Here is an 18,159-nt window from a genome sequence, read left to right as displayed (position 1 = left end):
GCAGTCCTGGCCTTTAGAAATTGGCAGGCGGCGTGCTGTTCCCGCGCTGATAAGAGGTACTGTAAATAAAACTGTACGGCAGCGCCTGCTGTAAATGCCCCGCGTCTGTACTCATTGTTCTGACAGCTCCGGCTTTTTTTGGGTCCGCTGTTTTGGTACACACTGTGCTTCCTTATGTAAGCCAGTGCGCTCGGCTCCTCCCTGCGTTCGCCCTGTTTATTTTCGCCTCGCCAGGAATTTTTCCTCCCCCCCCCGCTCCGCCCGCCCCCCAGCCAGATGCTGGCTGCCTTTGCCTCTCCTGGCTGTGTCTCTCTGCGTCTCTGCGGCCCCTCTGGCCACAGCTTGCGGAGGGCACTGGCACGTCTCTCCTACCCACTAATCCCGTGTGGAAATGGGGGAAGTAAAAGCAAAGTCCATGTTTAGCAGGACCGTGCTCGGTCTCAGCCTGCGGGTGCACCAAGCCCATCCAAACACAGAATGCCCAGTAGTGCCGGGGCACAGCCACTGGGAAGGGGCACAGGCCAGCAGCTGCCCTGCCCGGGGAGAACCTGTTGCTGCCGCAGTTGTTGCATCCTCGCGGATATGGGCTGCCATATCCTCGTGGATCACACTTTGCTGCGGTGGGGCCGGCGAAGCTTTGAAGCTTTGAATGGCGATGGAGAGCCATTGCCTTGGCAACTGCCGGCTACGCATTGCCCGCACCGTGTGCCGAGCTGAGGGCAGCCCGCGCTGCTGCTCTATCGATCCGGCCCCTCGCCGCCCCAGCGGCTTCTCCCCATCCTGCCACGTCCATGCACACGCTCTTTCTCTCCCTGCTGTGCCTGGAGAGGGTTCCTCCGGCAGTACCCACATCCCAGTGCCCCACACCCCCGATGGTGCGTGGTCCCCTGGCCGGTGGCAGGTGTGAGGCAGCCACCCTAGAGCACCCCCAAGTTTGGGTGTTTGCCTCTTTGGAGCAGCCAATGGCCCAGGTGCACTCGGGTTGTTTTGAATGCAAACTTGACGTCGCAGCGAGGGCGGCGGGGAACAACATATGCACAGTAAACAGGCAGACTGTCATATTGATTAACAGATGAGACCTCTATTATCGATCAGCTCTTGGCGAGAAAATTTATCACTTTTAATTTCACCACTGCCAAATATTTCTGCCTGCGAGCCAGCCGTTACTGAGACAATTTAAAGGCAAAGGAATTCTCTTTTCAATGCGTCTTGTGATACCTCTCTCCCTATCACCTTCTCTACCTACTTTTCCCCAAATCCCATTCTGACTCTGGGACAAAGGGCTTAGTGAGGTCAGAAGGAGAGGGGAGAGGCAGTGTGGGCCCCTGAAAATGGGCAGCACAGCATTCTGCAAGGCAGTGCCCCCACCTTGAATGCTGCTCTGTAACATTCAGCTCCTCACAACATATGAATCAAACCTTGAAATGGGGCTGTGGCTTTGTCCCGCAATGCTGTTAGATATAGTGTGTCATTAATCTGGTTTCATCTGGAAGTTACTTATCTGGTGCTGGGTATTCTGGGTTTTTCCTCACCCAAACTAGCAACATATGTTGATAGTAGTTTTCTAGGAATTGTCCCCAATCCCACATCTCTTTCCAGTAGTCAGAGATGCCTCTGAGCTTCTTGCTCAGTTGTCCTATTCCAGCCATATCCCTGATCAGGTGCATTTTTGGGTACCAGCAGCACCAGGCACAATGGGAAGGGACAGGAAACCAATTGCAATTGGATAAGTTGCAGTGCTAATGATCTGCATTGATATTTAATGATTTTTAACAATAATAGTACTCTTTTCCATGCAAGCAGCTCTGTATTTTGCTGTGATGTGCAAGGAACAAGAGCACAGGGCTGACTGAAGCACTGCTTTTGCTGGCTGCACAGGGGACATTAAACATGACACCCCTTCATGGCTCTGGTCCTGGAGTGTGAATGGCAGCAGCAGTGTCCAGGTGCACAATCAGGTGTGAGTCCTTCTATCTGTGGAATAACCATCCTCTCCCCTTTCTCTCCGCAGCGGGTGCCAAAGCCCTGGTCTGCGATCAGTGTGGCGCCCAGTTCTCAAAGGAAGATGCCCTGGAGACGCACCGGCAGGCGCACACCGGTACGTGGCCCTTCCACCCTTTACTTAGGCACAGGTTTGAACATTTGGGCTGCCTTTGTGACCCTCTGCCCAAAAGAGAGCTGCACCCTCTGCAGTTCCTGCCTCTTGCTGCCCAGGCAGGCCCAGTTCTTCTTACACTGAAGCACAGATTTAGGCACCAGTTGGTGAAGTGCTGTTACACCACTGCTCAGCATTAACATGGGAAACAATGGCAGAGCAAACATGAGGCCGTTTGTCCCCTTTGCAAGCAAAGCTTGTCCCTGTCCAAACACCTCCCAGAAGTTGGTTTCTGCTCTGACACTTCTCAGCCCTTCAGTGATGGCACCATCAGGAGCACAAGGATCTCTTTAAGCCTCTTGCAAAACTGCCGTGCCTGAGAAAGGTTTGCTTGGGGAAATTCACAGCCAGACAGTCTCAGGTGGAGCCCTTCACCCTCCAAATCTAGGCTGGAGCAGGACAGAGTGCCTGCTCCTCCTTTGCTATATCGGGAGCAGTTTCACTGAGTACAGGCTCATCTTTCAGTGCTGAAAGCCCTGATAAATACCACTGGCAGTGAGTTTGTGCTCAGGGCTGGCACAGAGAACCCAGCCAACTTCACGCTGGGGGTGTGAGGATCGATGCAAAGTGCTGTGTCACTGGGCGGGAATGGCTCCGACTGTCACCCGGTCATGGAGCTCTGCCGGCCAAGCACCAGTCCATAAATCCTAAAGTACTTGCCCGCCCTGTCCATACCCACACAGCTGGAGGCTGGGTTTTGCCATTCCAGGTCTGTTTGGAAGCCCTCTATGCTGTAGGCTGAGGAGAAGGGACAGCCAGCACAGTGAGGTACTGGCTGCACAGGGCTGAACAACCCAAGCCCAGGCAGGGGGTTCAAAGTGACCAAGCCAATTGCAGCTAGTTCCCCCTTTCCTTCTATTTCCTGGACCTGTCGAGCATCCTGGAGTGACAAGTGGGAGCCCAGCCATGGAGATCAATGGTGCCTGCACCCAAAATCATCCTGCAGATGCAGAGCTGTTTGGCTAACAACCCTGACACTCCTGTAGGGATTAAACCCCCTTTGGCTGGTGAACTCTTAGGGCTGGACTGTGCCAAAGCTCAAAGGGCAATGGGCAACCAGAGCAGGAGTGCAGGGTGACCCAAGGTAGCTTGTCATCGCTGCCTCCAGCTGTAAACATGGCAGAGAAGGCCTGAGTGGCCAAGGCAGCCAAAAACGAATTGTTTCCTCTCCTCTGCTGGCATGGAAAGCATCCCTCCCCTATCTTGCTATAATTAACTCCCTTCCCAAATAATAGCATCTTCCAGAATGGGTTTGTTTTGGGCATCCTCCCTTTGCCCTTAGCTGCAGGTTGGCTGGCAAAAGACCTTCCAACTTCCCAGGTAAAAGAAATGCATAACCCTTTTTGGCAGAGAGGCAGGTAGAGACCTTCAGGGATGGCATGAAAAGCAGAGCAGGGTGTCTGGTACAGGCTGACCAAATCCACCCACATTACTCAAAAACAGTGTTCAGGGGAGATGTGGGACCTCTCCACACGAGTCACTGCTTCCCCACATGACCTACAGCTGTGGAGCTTTGTGCAGGAGGTGAAGGATTCTTGGGGTTTTCTTTCAGCATATGGAGCTATTTCTCAGGTGGACTCTCAGCACCCAGGACCCCCTTCATGTTATTTCTTTTCCCCACTGCCCTCCCTGCTGTTTTGAATGATAGTAACACAGAGCCAGCGTGTTGTGCATGTGCTGCATCAAGCACTGCTCGTCTCTACACCAGAAAACTAACACTCCACTTCCTGAGGCAAGGCAAAAAACAAGAATAAATACAAAAAAATAGTTCCTGCTTGTAAGCATGGTGCTGGCAGTGCTGTGTGCAGCCCCATCGACACAGGGCTGAGACGCCCTCTCCGGGTGTGCACTGTCCTTGTCCCCTGTCCTGCTGCAATAGGAAAGGCAGCAACTGTTTTGGCTCATCTTCCAGCAGCAGAAGCTTGGTGCTGGGGAGGAGAGCATGGAAAATTCCTTACCCTTCTCCTCAAAAGTAGAGGAAAAAACAGAATGCATTGAGGTGGCAGCCTGAGTACCCCTGGGTAGCACCACTGGGAGCCAGGATGTGCACACGAGCGGTGTTCGTGCTAACGGGTTTTGGGCTCGTGCTGACGTTTATAAATATCAGAGGTGACTCGTCTCGAGTTTCCTCCTATGTGCCAAGGCAGTTAGCACACGGCAGCTGGTGTCAGTCAGCGGGACAGCACAGATTTACTCCTGACCCAATTTCACATGAGCATGAGCGACACCTACTATACAGCACGTTTGCTTTGGCAAGTAGTTGGATTTTTGATTTGTGGGGTTGGCACGCCCCTGGCCATGCTGCCAAGGATGGCACAGGACCCTTCACTCTCCCCTGCCCACATCCCCTGGGAGCGTTCCCTTCCTACATCCCATACTCACATCCCTCATAATCCCTCGTATCCTCTGTCCCGAGACACCAGTAGCAGAAAAGAATTAATAAAACCAACATGTAACTGAAAATTGAAAAGCTCCATATCTTCCCCCCTTTTCTTCCCCCCCCACCCCGTTTTTTCTTTTGCTGGGATGTTGGTAGCGTTTTGATTTAATAGTTGGCCAAACACAAGGGTCTATTTTATTCAGAGTTTACAGGCCTCAGGGCTGTTATTCCTCCAAATTTAATAGCATTGAAATTGCAGGGTTGGCGATAATTTGCCTATCACTTTCTGCTCTCCCATTGATGTTTATTGTCAGCGGGATGGAATCTCAATCCGATTCACTTAGATAACATGTCTGTTAAACATTTAGATAATTGTGCCATCATTAACTTGTCACATTATTTTAGAGATTCAAAACAGTTGTGCAGTATAAGCGGAGGTACAAAGGGAGAAAGATCTGGTGCATGAGAGCAGGAACCCAGGAGTAGGGGTGGCAGGATGCCCTCGTGCTGGGTCCCATGGCAAGTGTTGCTCAATGACCACACGGGGATTTTTAAAATTTTTAAAATTATTTTTGTGTTATATGCCAGAGCTCTTGGTGTTTTTCCATAGAAAACCATCCCAACAACCCCATTACTGGCTTGGGTTTGCCGAGGAATGCGTGGGAGCCTGGAGGAGGCAGAAGGGGCATTGCGCCGGAGCTGCACTGTCACACGGGCACACGCCACCCCTGTTCTTGGCAAATGTGCATTGAGTCCAATTTATTACGTATTTGTCTTATCTCCTCACATTTGCTATGCTTTCTCTGCCTCAAAATGGTTCCAGCCCAAAACCTTGCAGTGATGCTGCAGTATGGCACACTGTTTCTTCCACTGTGGAAATGACAGATTTTGAGCAAGTGGAACAAAATACATGAGTTTGGTGTTGTGAGCTATAAACCACACTGAAACACAAATTCTGTTTGCCTCACACTCAGTGTGGCACCACAATTAATGGTCAGGCCAGCGCTCTGCTGGGATGCTGGCATGACTCTGCTGGTGGCTGGGGCTTGTCTCAGTGGTGCCACTGGCCACCAGCAGCCATCTGCAATGTCCCTGCTTCAGCAGCAGATTTGGGAGATGCTGTTTCTCGCTTGTCCTGCTGCATCCCCTTCTACAGTTTGATCAGAGCAATGCCTGGCACAAGCAGCCAGCATGAGCAGCTGGCATACTTCCTTACCAAAACCAACCTGACGTCTTCCTGCGCTGCCTGTGACTTTCTGTTACCATTTCACAGGACTCAGGAGGGTTTTCCGAGAGCAGCCCAATGAGGCTTCAGAGGGAAATACCTCTGGATCGTGCTTTTCTCCATAGCTAGAGATAATGCACTGCAGTATTAAGTATGCTTAGAGGTAATTATCTCTCCTGTGCTCGCCTCGGCTTCACAGTCCCGGTGGGGGGAGGGAGTGCTGCCGATGCTGTGCTGTGATGGACAGTCAGATTTTCTGTTGGCTGCCTGAGTGGATTCTGGATGTTCAGGTGCCGGCCCCAGCCCACAGAGGGTCTGGAGGCAGTGGGTCCTAGGGGCGCAGCACAGAGCCCCTTTGTCTGACAGTAATGTCCTGTGACAGCACTTGAAATCTGAGTCCTGGTGCGCATTCCTGCAGCCAGGAATCTCCCTGCCTCCCAAACCCACGGCTGCTTCTGCCACCTTGACAGCAAATGGCAGCAAGAATTCCCTGTGCCCCTTGGTGCACACATGGGGAAATGTGATGAGACCAGACATCATGTAAGCTGGTGGATTCACCAAAACAAGCAAAGAGATGGGAGCGTGGCAGAGCCGTGCAGCCATGATGGCACTGGGGCCAATGGTCCACCTTTAATTTTCCTGTGCAAATACTATTTAAAGCATGATGAGAAAGGCCCTCTCACTAAGCTATGGAGAAAACTTTCTTGTCCTTTAATTCTAGATGAAGGGGATTAGTGTGAACATATTTAACCTCTGACCCACAGACAAAAGCATTATCAAATTTAGTTGCCAAGTGGCTCCCCATTTAACCAAACCAGTGCAGTATCACTGCAAGGTTTTTTGCTTCCCTCCCTTGAAAGCTTTAACATCTCTTGTTGCCCTGGAGCACCAGAGGGACTCGGTAGTCTTCCTCTGCTGGCATTCAGGATGCTGGTCAGAGCCCCAGAATGGAACACAGCATTACATGGTAGTCACTGCTAGAACCCATGAAGGCTTAACAAAGCCAGCCCCTCAAAAAGCAAAGCCTTCTGTAAATGAGGCTGGTTTCTTCCTGGTTTCTGCATGCCCGATTCAGCACTGGCCACATGCTAGCTTGTGGTGGCATGGAGGGTGCTTGACCATCTCTCCAGAGCACAGAGAGATGTCTGTGTCTCCCTTTGCTCTGGAGCACAAGGGATCAGCTATGGCAAGCTTGAGGATGCTCGGCATTTCCATGCTGGGCTTTATAAAAGAGGGATGAAACACGGTCTCAGAGGCGGTCGAGGTCTCCTGGTCCAGCAGAGGAATGCCGAGAGGGGCCTCCCGTCAGGAGCCGGTGTCCGTTTACAGTGCATCTCTCATAAACCCAGTGGCGGGGGCGAGGGCAGGGGGACCAGCCCTCCTGGTATGTGATTGATTATCTGGTATTTATGCCATTGAGGACTTTTCAGCGGCTCAGGGTCAGGGGGTCATCTCATGTGTCTTGCTGCAAATCCGCTTCCTTTTGTACAGTGCGGGCTGGGTGAGCAGACACACAAAAACAGCTTTTTCTTTTCCTTGGGAAAAAGGGGAGGGGGGCGGGCTGATGTCAATGAAATTTTTTTTTCAGCCTTTCCTGAATAGTGTCCTTTTTAATTCCAAAGAACTTTTAATTAAAAGTAGCAGGAAAGTTCATCTTGACAAGGTTTAACTTACCTTAGCAGTTACTTTTGTCCCCCAGGATTCACGTCTCCCCGCTGTACAAAAACCCCCAACAACTGGGGGCCAGGCTGTGCTTGGTGCCACTCCACGTCTCCCCGGCTTTGCTGAGGGGGCCTTTTCATCCTTTCTCTTTTTTTAATGATGGGGGTGCAGGAATAATAAGCAGATGCTGCGAGTCCCGGCTTTGTGCCTCACGGCAGCCAGTTGCTCTACTGACCAGGCTCTGCCAGGCAGCCGCCTCAGTGTCAAAAGGGTCATTTTGTTGGTTGGGGTGTGAAGCGAGGCTTCGTGACAGCTCCATGGGACTGGAGGATGCCAGAATGGTGCCACCCTGGACAGGAGAGATGGACAAGTAGAACAGATTTGCAGGGGGCAGGTGGGGCTCTCTGCTGGGTGTAATGATGGCAGTGGTGATGGTGATAGTGGTCTCCCATGGGAAGACCCCTCGGTCTCCTCACCAAATCTCTTTTTTGGGAGATGGAGCAGTTTCTAGCACATCAATTAAACAGCATTTCAGAAGCAGTGGGGGAAATACTCTGGCTTTTCAGCAGAAAGTCAGAATTTTTGTTTCAGCTGATTTCAGTCCAAATTCCAACAGGGAAGAGGAAATCTGGGAAGCTGGTGCAGTGATGATGATTAAGTGTGACAGCTTCCCCATCTGATGCAGTGGCCAAAAATGCCACCATGGTTTGCCCCAGAGAAACTGGTTCTCAGGAAGAGCAGAGGTGTCCCAGTGCACAGCTTCCTTGGGAATGGCAGGGGAGAGTCTGGCATTCTCCAGAATGGTGTGAGCTTAGGGGAAAGCAGCACAAAAGAGAGGTGTTGCACATAGGTATTCAGATACCAGATTACTGAATTTTGGCCAGGTGATGTGTTTTACCAGGAAAGGGGGGAGTGTTCCATCTGTACTTTTAGGGCTGAAACAGTTTAGTGATGGTTTTTGCCAAGGATGATCTTGAGTGAGTCTGCCTGAATGGGTGCAATGTGTATTGCTATATTTTGATAGATATTCACTACAATAAAAAGGCTTTGGGGTTACCAGTTTGCAGGGAGGATGTGCCTCCAGCTTCAGCCAGAAGGCTTTAGGGACTGCAGACAGCTTCAAACAGTTGTTCAGCCTGAAAAAATGGAAATTGGGCTGTAGAGCACAGTGCACCATAGGTGTGAAGTGTCCACAGTGCAATCTCAAGATAGAAGCATTAAAAGCTCAGGAACCTCCCACCTCCCCCAGCCAGGACCTGGAAATGCAATAAAAAGAATTGGCCCTTAAAAACTCCCTCTGCCAGATTTGCCTAGCACTCAGTTTCTTCAGAAAGAGGAAGAAAGGCTGCTCAGGCTCCATCCATATGGTCTGGGGTGATGCTGAACACATCCCTTTCTTTCAAAATCTGGAAACCACATTCAGGGAGTAGACCAGGGAGCAGAGACAGCACTTTCCAGTGCTGGAAGAAGGGGTTAGGCATGCAACCCTCCAGTGTGGCTTGTTCTGGGGACAAGGGTGTGTCTGGACCAGTGCTGTCCCCCAAGAGCATCCCTCACAGGCCCGGAGCTGCCCATATCCCTTGGATTGCATCTCCATGGTGCACTCAGCATCCTGCCCTGGAAATGGGGGTCATGTTGCAATCCCCCATGGTAGCTGATCACATACCCTCCCAAAAAAGCATTTCCCGTTGAAGGCCTCGTTCAGGCCCACAGGCAGCCGCAGAGCTTCACCCAGCACGGGTCCAGCTGCCGCCGTGATTGACGCAAAGCCAGTCTATAAATAAAGTCTTTCTCTCTTCTCATAAAGACTTTGCGGTTTAGTTTGCTTTCAAGGTCAAGATCAGACCTTTCTAAATAAACACATATCAAAGGATCATTAGCGGAGCAGCACTGTTAAATTGAGATATTAACTTCTGTCAGCCACGCGTTTCCTTTTTGTTCTGTAACTCGCAACTGCAGCGGGTTTTTATTATTTTGGCCCTAGGCGGTAGCATCTGGCTTCTGTAGAGACTGTAAAAATTAAAAAGCAACACAAATCATTGCGAGAGAAAAGCAGTAAATTCAATGATAAGAATTTAAAATTAAAATGTTTCAGCACTTTTATATTCTGCAAAACATGAAACGAATGAGTTGTGTGCCTGTTGCCATAAAGCCACCGCCACTAATCATTGCCTGGCTCCTTCCCTCCCTGCACGTGCCCTCGTAATCACTTTGCCTGAGCAATCACAGGAAAGACAGTGAGGGAACGTGATGATGATGGTGATGGTGACAGTGATGGAGATGGAGGGTGGTGGGGAAGGCACAAGGTGCCACCGATTGGGCATGGGAGAGCAACGGGCTGCCAAAAGGGAGGTGAGAAGGGGATACTCTTGTCCCACCCTACTCAAGGGAAGACAGAGAGGTCAAGCAACAAGGGTGTGACTAATGAGCCTGTTCATGTGGATATTGGGACCACATTGTCCCCCAGGTCGAGATGGCCCCTGGAATAAATCATCCCCAGCAGGCATGAGCTGCCCATGGCAGAGCTGCAGCTCAGGCCGTGATGCCCATTGCCCAGGCTGCTGCAGGCACCAGCATCCCATACATCCTCCATGTGCATCCTGCCCTGGGCAATGGGGAGAGCAGGAGTGTGGCTGGGTGGGAGGCAGCCCTGTGCATCACTGCAGGAGCAAAAAATGAGGCATTTATGTTGGGGAGGGGTTGTCAATCCCCTGTGCTTGCAAGGTCAATGTTGTACAACTGCTCTGAAACGCCAGAGTTTTCCTTGGCATTTGTAAAAGGGTGAGCTGGCATGGGGGCAGTAGGCAGTGCCAGAAGCTTGCCCTGCCCTCCTGTTGCAGCCAGAGTGTCCACATCCAGCCCAGGAGGAAGACTAGCAGGGGCAGGAGAGCAGGCAGTGTCAGCTGCTTTTTAAGAATTAATTTTCCATAGTCGGTTAAAGTTGGTAAGAAAGCTGTGCTATCTCTAAGTAAATAATAATAATCAAACAAATGCCCCCTTGAGAGAAGTTGTCTTCCATAAAGATGTTAATTAGCACAGAAGCCAAGCTTTGGAGTCCAGAGGCAGCCTTTGAAACTGGGATGATTTGGTGACTCTGGCACAAAATGCATGCATTTCCTGTGTTTATCTTACCAGGGTTTTCTTCACTTTCTTCACTGAACTATGAAGGTTGTAGGAGCTTTTTGACTCAGCACAGTAATGAATGCCATCACCTCTCAGTAACACTGGAGCAAGTGGCACCACATGACATGGCTCTGCAGAACACCCCTACATCCAGACAGGCATCTGCAGGTGTCGTGTCTCAACAGCAGCGTTCAGGGAGGGCTCCTTTGCGCTTACCTGTGGGTACATTTCGGTGCTGCCACCAAAAACACCACTTTAGGTTTCATAATAATCCTGAAAACAGACGCCGAGACTGGGTTGATTTCCTTACTTTGTACATGCATCCACCATCATCCTGGGGCAAAATGTAGCCTTGGCGCTGGTGCTACCACCAGTGCCCCCAGGCCTGTGCTGGTGCTCACTGTTCTGCACTGCCTGCTTTTCAACTCGATGACAGCAGGATGTGCACAGTGTTCCCAGGGTCCCTTGTGTCAAGCTGAGCTGGGCACCTTCAGGCTGTCCTTCAGGCCAGCTGTGCCTGAGCTTGGGTGCTGGGGCTGTGACAGGGATGCTCCAGGCAATGTGCCCCTTGCCAACTGTTGCCTCTCCCAACCTTCCTGTAGGCAGGGCTGAAAGGGAAGATTCTCTGCCACTCTCTGGCCACCATTGCCAATGGCACCTTCCTCCTCAGTGCTGCTGTTCCTGCTCACTAGGGCCCGCAGCTTCCCCTGCAGCAGCAGCCAGCAGTGTTGGCTGGGAGGTAGAGGCTGGTAGAGAGCCTTTGACATGCTGACAAAAACCATCAAATGTTCCTGAAATCTCATCTCAGGAGTGCCAACAGCCTTTGGGCTCCTGTTTTGCATGGACAGGATGTTTTGGAGCCATTCACCTTTGTTCCAAGGACAGCAGCAGTGTCCAGGGCACCTCTGGCACAGGCACCACGTAAGAGATGATGTTAAACATGAAGAGTGAAGGAGGGAGCCTTGTGGAAGACCCTGAATTATCAGGACTTGAGCCGAGGATTTGGGAGTTTTAGAGTGTGTGCATGAGGCAGCAACAGGCTCTGTCAGCATCCTTTGACATGAGCACACTCATGCCCATGATAATGCTGGAGCCTTCCCAGTGTGCCTCTCCGCAGCCCTTCTTGATTATCTGAACAGTGGATGGATCTGCTCATTGTTCAAGTCTGATAAACATGGGTCTGAGGACAGGCAGGGAAAGATGGCAGTGTTATGAAGAGGACTCAGGGAGGGGCAGTTTGGTTTGCACATCCCGATGTTGGTGCCACGTGCCTGGGGACTGCCAGCCCCATGCTGCCACCACGCTGGGGCTCAGCGGGGATTGCTTCACCAGCATAGTGGCATCACTCCCTTTGTCCCCTCTTCCTCTGCTGCCACAGCATCCCCGAGTCACCCCATTCCCCAGCCACACAGCAGGTCTAGGCTTGGTGGTGCTACCGGGGGTTCTGGAGGCCAGCAGGCCAGCACACGCACACGTGCTCTAGCATGGGGGAAAAACTTGAAGTCAAATGTCTGAAAGTCAGATCCCTTCTTAGTATGAATTTGCTGTATCTCATTCTAAGCACTAATTCCAATTTAATTGCAAGTGGCCTGAAGCCTCTTCAATAGGAGTAACAAATGGTTTGATTTTGTAAACTTCATCAGACTGCATTTTAAATGCGACACACTAGCCCGGCTCGAATGCCAATGAAGCACTGAAGTAGCTCTCTGTTTACTAATTATCCGTTTTTACTTCAAGCCACGCTGGCTGGCTTGTCTGATTAAATCGGATTTGTGGGATAGAGAACAGCTAGCAGAGTTTTCTCTATAGTAAACGAGATTGAAACTATGGCCCGCCTGGCTGCACACTGTAAATTATATTTCCTTTTAAAGGGGACGTGTCGCCTTTCTCCTGTGGTGCACCTCCCGCATCCATAAACTCCACCAGAGCCCAGTGCCGAGGGAGACCCACCCCACCCTGCCTCCCTCACCCGTCGCCACGCCGGTTTTTAGTTTAATTCCTGCTCTGGCAGAGGCAACGGGTGGGGGGCGGTGCCGCGCTCGACGCCGCGGTGCTGCTGCATCCATCCCTCGCCGTGACTCGGACGGGGCGCACTGCCGCACATCGCATCTCCCTCGTCATCACGTCTCTGGCGATTGCGCTGCTTTGGGATCAAGCTGCTGGAGAACAGGAATATGCATCTCCGGGCTTGCAGCCACAGGGTTTTCCCTCCCTTCATCGAGCATCCCTCCCCTAAAAATCGGTTTTGGGACCACCTCATTTTTAAAAAGACCGTGCAAGATTTGGCCAACAGGCTTACCAAAAGAGCATCTAACACGCAAATCACTCCAACTTTCACCTCCAACCCTGTGGCAGTGCTAACAGCTGCCCCACTAGTGGTTTTCAGCTGCTGGCACGGCACTGGGTCTGGCAGGGACGCAGAAACCGAGGATGGTGGGCAAAGGTGGCAGCTGAATGCAGCGTGCAGGGCTGTGCTTAAACCTCCCCAGTTGCTAAGACTTAATTCTGCGAGCTTGACCTACGCTGCCCCCTCCCTTGGTATCTATCTTTGTGCCCGGGGGCTTTTTATATTTTAATTTGCTTTTGAACGTCCTGCAAAATTAATGGCATGCTTGGGGCCATTGTGCGGTGTACAGTAGAGGAAAGGGCCGTCGGCGCCCGCCGAGAGCCAGTGCGTTTCCCGGGGAATGAATTGCTCGCCCGCCTTCACCCCTTTTAATTGTTGACAGTAAAAAGCATTTAAATGCTGCTTAATTTGTAATCATCTTCCCGCAAAAAGGGGAGAAACCATTAAAATGTCAGGGAAATGAATAAATCCGTCTCTCACTGATTTGGGGCGGCAGCATTTCTTTATCGGGGTGATTTTTCTTCCAAAGGCTGAGGGCTGGCTCGGGGCTTCTGTGGCTGGAGCCCAGGGATGCACTCATAACAGGAAGAGGGCTGAGTCCTGTGTCACCCAGTGTGGCACCCTCTCAAGAGTTTTGACATTTTTCCCCACTTCCCATCCTTTCTCCAAAGGCGTGACATAGTTGACATGTACCCTGAAAAAACATCAGGCAACTTGAAGGCCGGCAGTGGGATGTTACCAGCAGACCCTGGCGTGCTGCCTGCCGTACCCCTTGGCTGCTGGAGAATGTCATCTGCGGAGCTTCAGGGCTGGGAACAAGCACTGCCTGAGCTCGGGGCTGCATGTCCCGCTGCTGGGCTCAATGCTGGGATTCAGGGCCGTCTCCCGCATCCTCCACCTCTGCGCCCGGCTGGTGTCAGCCTTCGTGTCACGCAGATGCTCTGCTCTCAGAGCACAACTGGAACCATGTGCCTTCACATGCCATGCTGGTACACACTCACCGACCAGTCTGGGGTGTTTATTTACTGATACATTACTTGAAGAAGAAAAGGGGGAAAAGAAAAGGGGCGGGGGGGCGGCGGGGGCGGGGGGGCGGGGTGAGGAAAGGAGGAATTAAGAACGGCGTTTTTCAGGTCTCAGGAAGTATCATCTGGGGGATGCCCAGCTCCAGCAAACAGCCTCGTCCCCCCATGTGTGCACGAGGCAACTCGTCCCCATCACTGTGGCTGCAGGAGTCAGCCCAGGGTTTGTTTTTTTTTTTTGTTTTTTTTTTTTTCAAGCGGGGGCCAATTAGTTTCACAAATGAAGGCCCTACGGTGCCAGGGAGGATTTGTTACGGCCCCGCGCGCCGGCCCAGCGGCATTGTCCTGCCCTCCGCCCCCACGGGAGCCCATTGTCCCCGGCCCCAGCGGGGGCTGCTGGCGGCAGATTTATCGGGGCCGGCGTCCCGCCGGCCAGGGCCTCCGCTCCGCAGCTGGCCGCGGCGCTGGGGGCTCAGCCCCGGGGACCTTTGACCCGTCCTGCTGTCACCGCCGGGGCCGCCAAGGGCCGCGGGGCCACATACCTCTTGGGATTTGCTTCGCACTGCCCGCTTGGGGCTGCCTGCTTGCTTTTTTTTTTTTTTTTTTTTTTTTGGTTTGGTTTTTTGTTGTTGTTGTTGTTGTTGTTTGTTTGGGGTTTTTTTGTTTGTTTGTTTGTTTTGTTTTGTTTTGTTTTGTCTCGGAAGCATTTTGTTCGCAGCTGCATGGGGGGCACATGGGCCTGCAACCCCCTGGGATAAATCCCTGCAGAGGGAGAAAGGCAGCTCCGTGCAGGGCCACCTCTCTTGCTGCCTTTATTCCCATTTCACTGGGGTTTTTTTCAGATTTCAGAGCATTTTTGGGTAGCCCAGTGCAAGGCTGAGATTGAGCATCCCCCCAGGCAGCTCCTGCATCCCCAGCAGGACAGAGCTGACAGTGGCGTCTCACCACACCTGGGTGGGTGATGGCACAATGCCGGAGCAGGTGAGGGTGTGAACCGAGGTGCTCTCTGGGATGCCTGTTGCCCATGGTTCCCAAGCTGGAAGTATGAGTCTGCCCAGGAGCATCCTTCCCTGTCACCTGCCTGCATGCCAGGCACAACCATGACTCTGACAATGCTGCTGCCCATCATGTCCCTGCCTCATGGTGCTGTGGTCCTGGCAGTCTCCCTCGGGTTGGTTTTGGCAGTGTGTCAAGCAGCCCTCTGCCCCTACTGTTCCTGAAGGCTGCATGGATTTGTTGGTTACCTTGAACATCTTGTGCTGCTAATGAATTGCTAATACAATTTTCTAGCTAATTTTATTTCCATAGTCCTCACATTTTAATGTCTCCAAAAAGCGAGCATTTATTTGCTTAATCTCCCTGTGTAATACAATTTGCAGTGACTCACAGTTCTGAACCATCAGCTATGCATAAGCGAAAATAAATTGTTTAACGGCATAGAGGTCTGAGATGTTTTTGCATAGGGTATGAGCACCTGAGTTGGGGTTTTTTCCTGTTGTGTTGCTGCAGCCAGGTTTGTACCCAAGAGTGATGGTATGGAGCTTGGATCTGCCTTGGAGCTTGGGGTTGCACACAGAACAAGGGGTGGGCATGTTGCCCTCTTGCATCCTGCCTGCTGCTCCCCAGGGCAGCTTCATGGGATGCCTCTTGGGGTCCCCTTTCCCCTGGGCACCAACAGGTCTGAGCTCAGCAGCTCTCACAGGTGTGTGGGGGTGCAGTGATCACCTAACAGCTGCCTTGCGTTTGGGCATCCCTCAGCATCGCCATGGCTCCCAGCTGCCTCCAGTGCAATAAGAGCAACTTCTCCTCTTCAGCTGTTCCCCTCAGAGGGCCAGTGTCAGCAGGGTAAGGGTGGCCAGGGTGCTGCTCTGGGACTCCCAATGACACCCAGAGCCCTGCAGCTCTTGGGGTCCCTTCTGCTGCCAGAGCATCCCTGCTGCCATGTGCACACAGTGGGGTGATGGGGCAGCAGGCTGAGATGCCAGTCAGTGCCTAAGCAGGGTCTCTCCCTCTCCCACAGGTACAGACATGGCCGTTTTCTGCCTGCTGTGCGGCAAGCGGTTTCAGACGCAGAGCGCCCTGCAGCAGCACATGGAGGTGCACGCCGGGGTGCGCAGCTACATCTGCAGCGAGTGCAACCGCACTTTCCCCAGCCACACCGCACTCAAGAGGCACCTGCGCTCCCACACAGGTACGGCGGCTCCACCATGGGGACTCGGGAAAGCCAGGACATGTTCCTTCCCCATGCGTGAAAAAGAAATAGGAGGAAGAAAGGTGGTTTGTATGGTTTGTATTCAAAGTGAGGTGGTGACTGAAGTGGCTTGGATTTGAAAAACAAAACAGAAAAAAAAAAAAAAAAAGCTGTGTGTAGTAGGTTGATCTGGTCTGAGGTGGCACGTGACCTTCTTAGGGGGTGTGCCATCATATCCGCCTCATCAGCTTACGGCAGTAGATGCACATAATCAGCTGGTGCTCGGCCCTAATGGGATTAGGGCGACCTGCGCTACGTGTAGCTGGTGCTGCCGTGGCCCCACTGGGGCAGGGCTTGGCTGCAGGATTGCTGAGCCGTGGAGCACGGCTTGGCTGCCTTACGCCGTGTCCTCAAAGAGCCTGCACCGTGTCCTCAGCTCCTCCGACATCATCCCTGGGCAGCTCCGTGGTCCTGGCCACACCATCAGCACCGTCATTTGGAGCCAGTCACAAAACACTCTGAAAGAGCTGATTCTTGAGGGATGAGCAGGAGCGTGCAGGATCACAGCCAGTGCCACAGATCTTCACAGCTGCCTGGGTGAAGCATTCTTCACCTATCCTTTGCTCACACAGGTGGGAGGCTCATGCACCCTCCTTGACACCACTGCTGTTGCTGACAGGGAACAAAATGTATGCTGAGCAGGGTTGCCCTTTCTTTTTCTTGCCAGGAAGGGAGCATGCACACAATATCCAAAAAGGATGTAAAGGTGGCTGCTGGGGGTTGTGCAGGTGGTGTCATAGAGTGTTGCTCTGTCCAGCCTGTGGCTGGCAGCTGCCAGACCCACACATGGGCTAGGGGTTCCAGTGTGGGAAACAGGAATCCTGTGTCGATGATAAGCATGTTAATGCTGAGCACTGGAGCTATTTATAGCCAGTAATCCGGTGACCTGGGCTGCGGGTCGGGCTGCGCGTGTCCCACCCCAACCTCTGCCGCTTTAGTAGCTCCCGGCTGTGAAAAACCACTAGGATCATCGGTGCTTTAGGAGCATTTAATCATGCCATGTGGTGCCATCCTGCACAGCTGCAGGATGCTCCCTCTTGTCCCAGGGCCAGGGTGCTCCGTGGGCTCAGGCTCCCTGAAAAGTGGGCAGATGGAAATGCTGGCTGCCTCTGGCTGAAAAATTGCAGTCTTTGACTGTAGGATCAAAAGCCAAAGTGGGAATTTGGAACTGGGCACGGGGAGAGGACCGTCCACAACAGCTCCCAGGCATCGCCTGCATTGCCTTTGGAGTGGGGCTCCGAACTGCATCCCGAGCATCCTCCTGCCCCCAAGTGCCCAGGCAGCAGCTGCGGGAGGGAGCGAGGGGCCGCAGTACTGGGCTGCGGCAAATGGGGAGAGAGTAAAATATCATTTTGAAGAGGAAGCGAAAGCACAGGCATGTGAGTATATAACGAGAAGGACAATTTATGCCCAGGCACGAGTGCAGTTTGACACGGGGATAATGAAAAAACGTAGGTCATTGTGGATGACTTAAGCCTTCACAGCTGAAGAAAATGTATGAAATGCGGGGAACATTACACGCTTGGCAGCTCCGCACATCTGCATCAGGACAAGTGAAATACAGTTCGCCATTCTTTACCATAAACTGTGCTTGTAGGATATGCAGCACAGAGAAATTGTAATTACAGTGACAAGACAAATCAGTAATATTTAAATATTCATGAACAAAGTCTCGGACGATCAATCTATCTTTATTGTCTTTGCCTTCGTGGCTGTAATAAATAAGTAGCTGGAGCCCTCACCTTTCCTTCAAATCATTCTGCCTTTGATGCCAAACCAGAGTTCATTTATCAGCCGCCTGGTCTGGAGTGTGGGAGATGCCCAGGGCTGGGTCTGTGCTGGTGCTGCTGGGTGAAAAACCTGGAAATTGGTGGTGGGAGGGTTGCAGCACACTCCAGTCTCTACCATGCCACGGACCTGAGCATCCCCTCTGTACAGGCATGAAGGGACCAGTGCACTGCACAGGAAATACTGGGGATGCTCTATCCTCACAA

The 18,159-nt window shown here is 52.2% G+C and overlaps 1 protein-coding gene across 2 annotated transcripts in view; it reads left to right on the top strand.

Moving 5' to 3' along the window:
* Positions 1 to 18,159, top strand: part of ZBTB16 (zinc finger and BTB domain containing 16) — a 54,656-nt gene that overhangs the window by 33,199 nt on the left and 3,298 nt on the right. For both annotated transcript variants that reach the window (XM_083877971.1, XM_083877972.1), the window contains exons 4-5: positions 2,012 to 2,098; positions 15,935 to 16,105. In XM_083877971.1, the coding sequence (XP_083734097.1) occupies positions 2,012 to 2,098; positions 15,935 to 16,105 (258 nt within the window). The remainder of the gene's footprint in view (positions 1 to 2,011; positions 2,099 to 15,934; positions 16,106 to 18,159) is intronic.

The sequence above is a fragment of the Zosterops lateralis genome (genome assembly GCF_965231275.1).
Source record: "Zosterops lateralis genome assembly, chromosome: 25".
Classification (NCBI taxonomy): domain Eukaryota; kingdom Metazoa; phylum Chordata; class Aves; order Passeriformes; family Zosteropidae; genus Zosterops; species Zosterops lateralis.
This window is presented reverse-complemented; position numbering and strand designations above follow the sequence as displayed.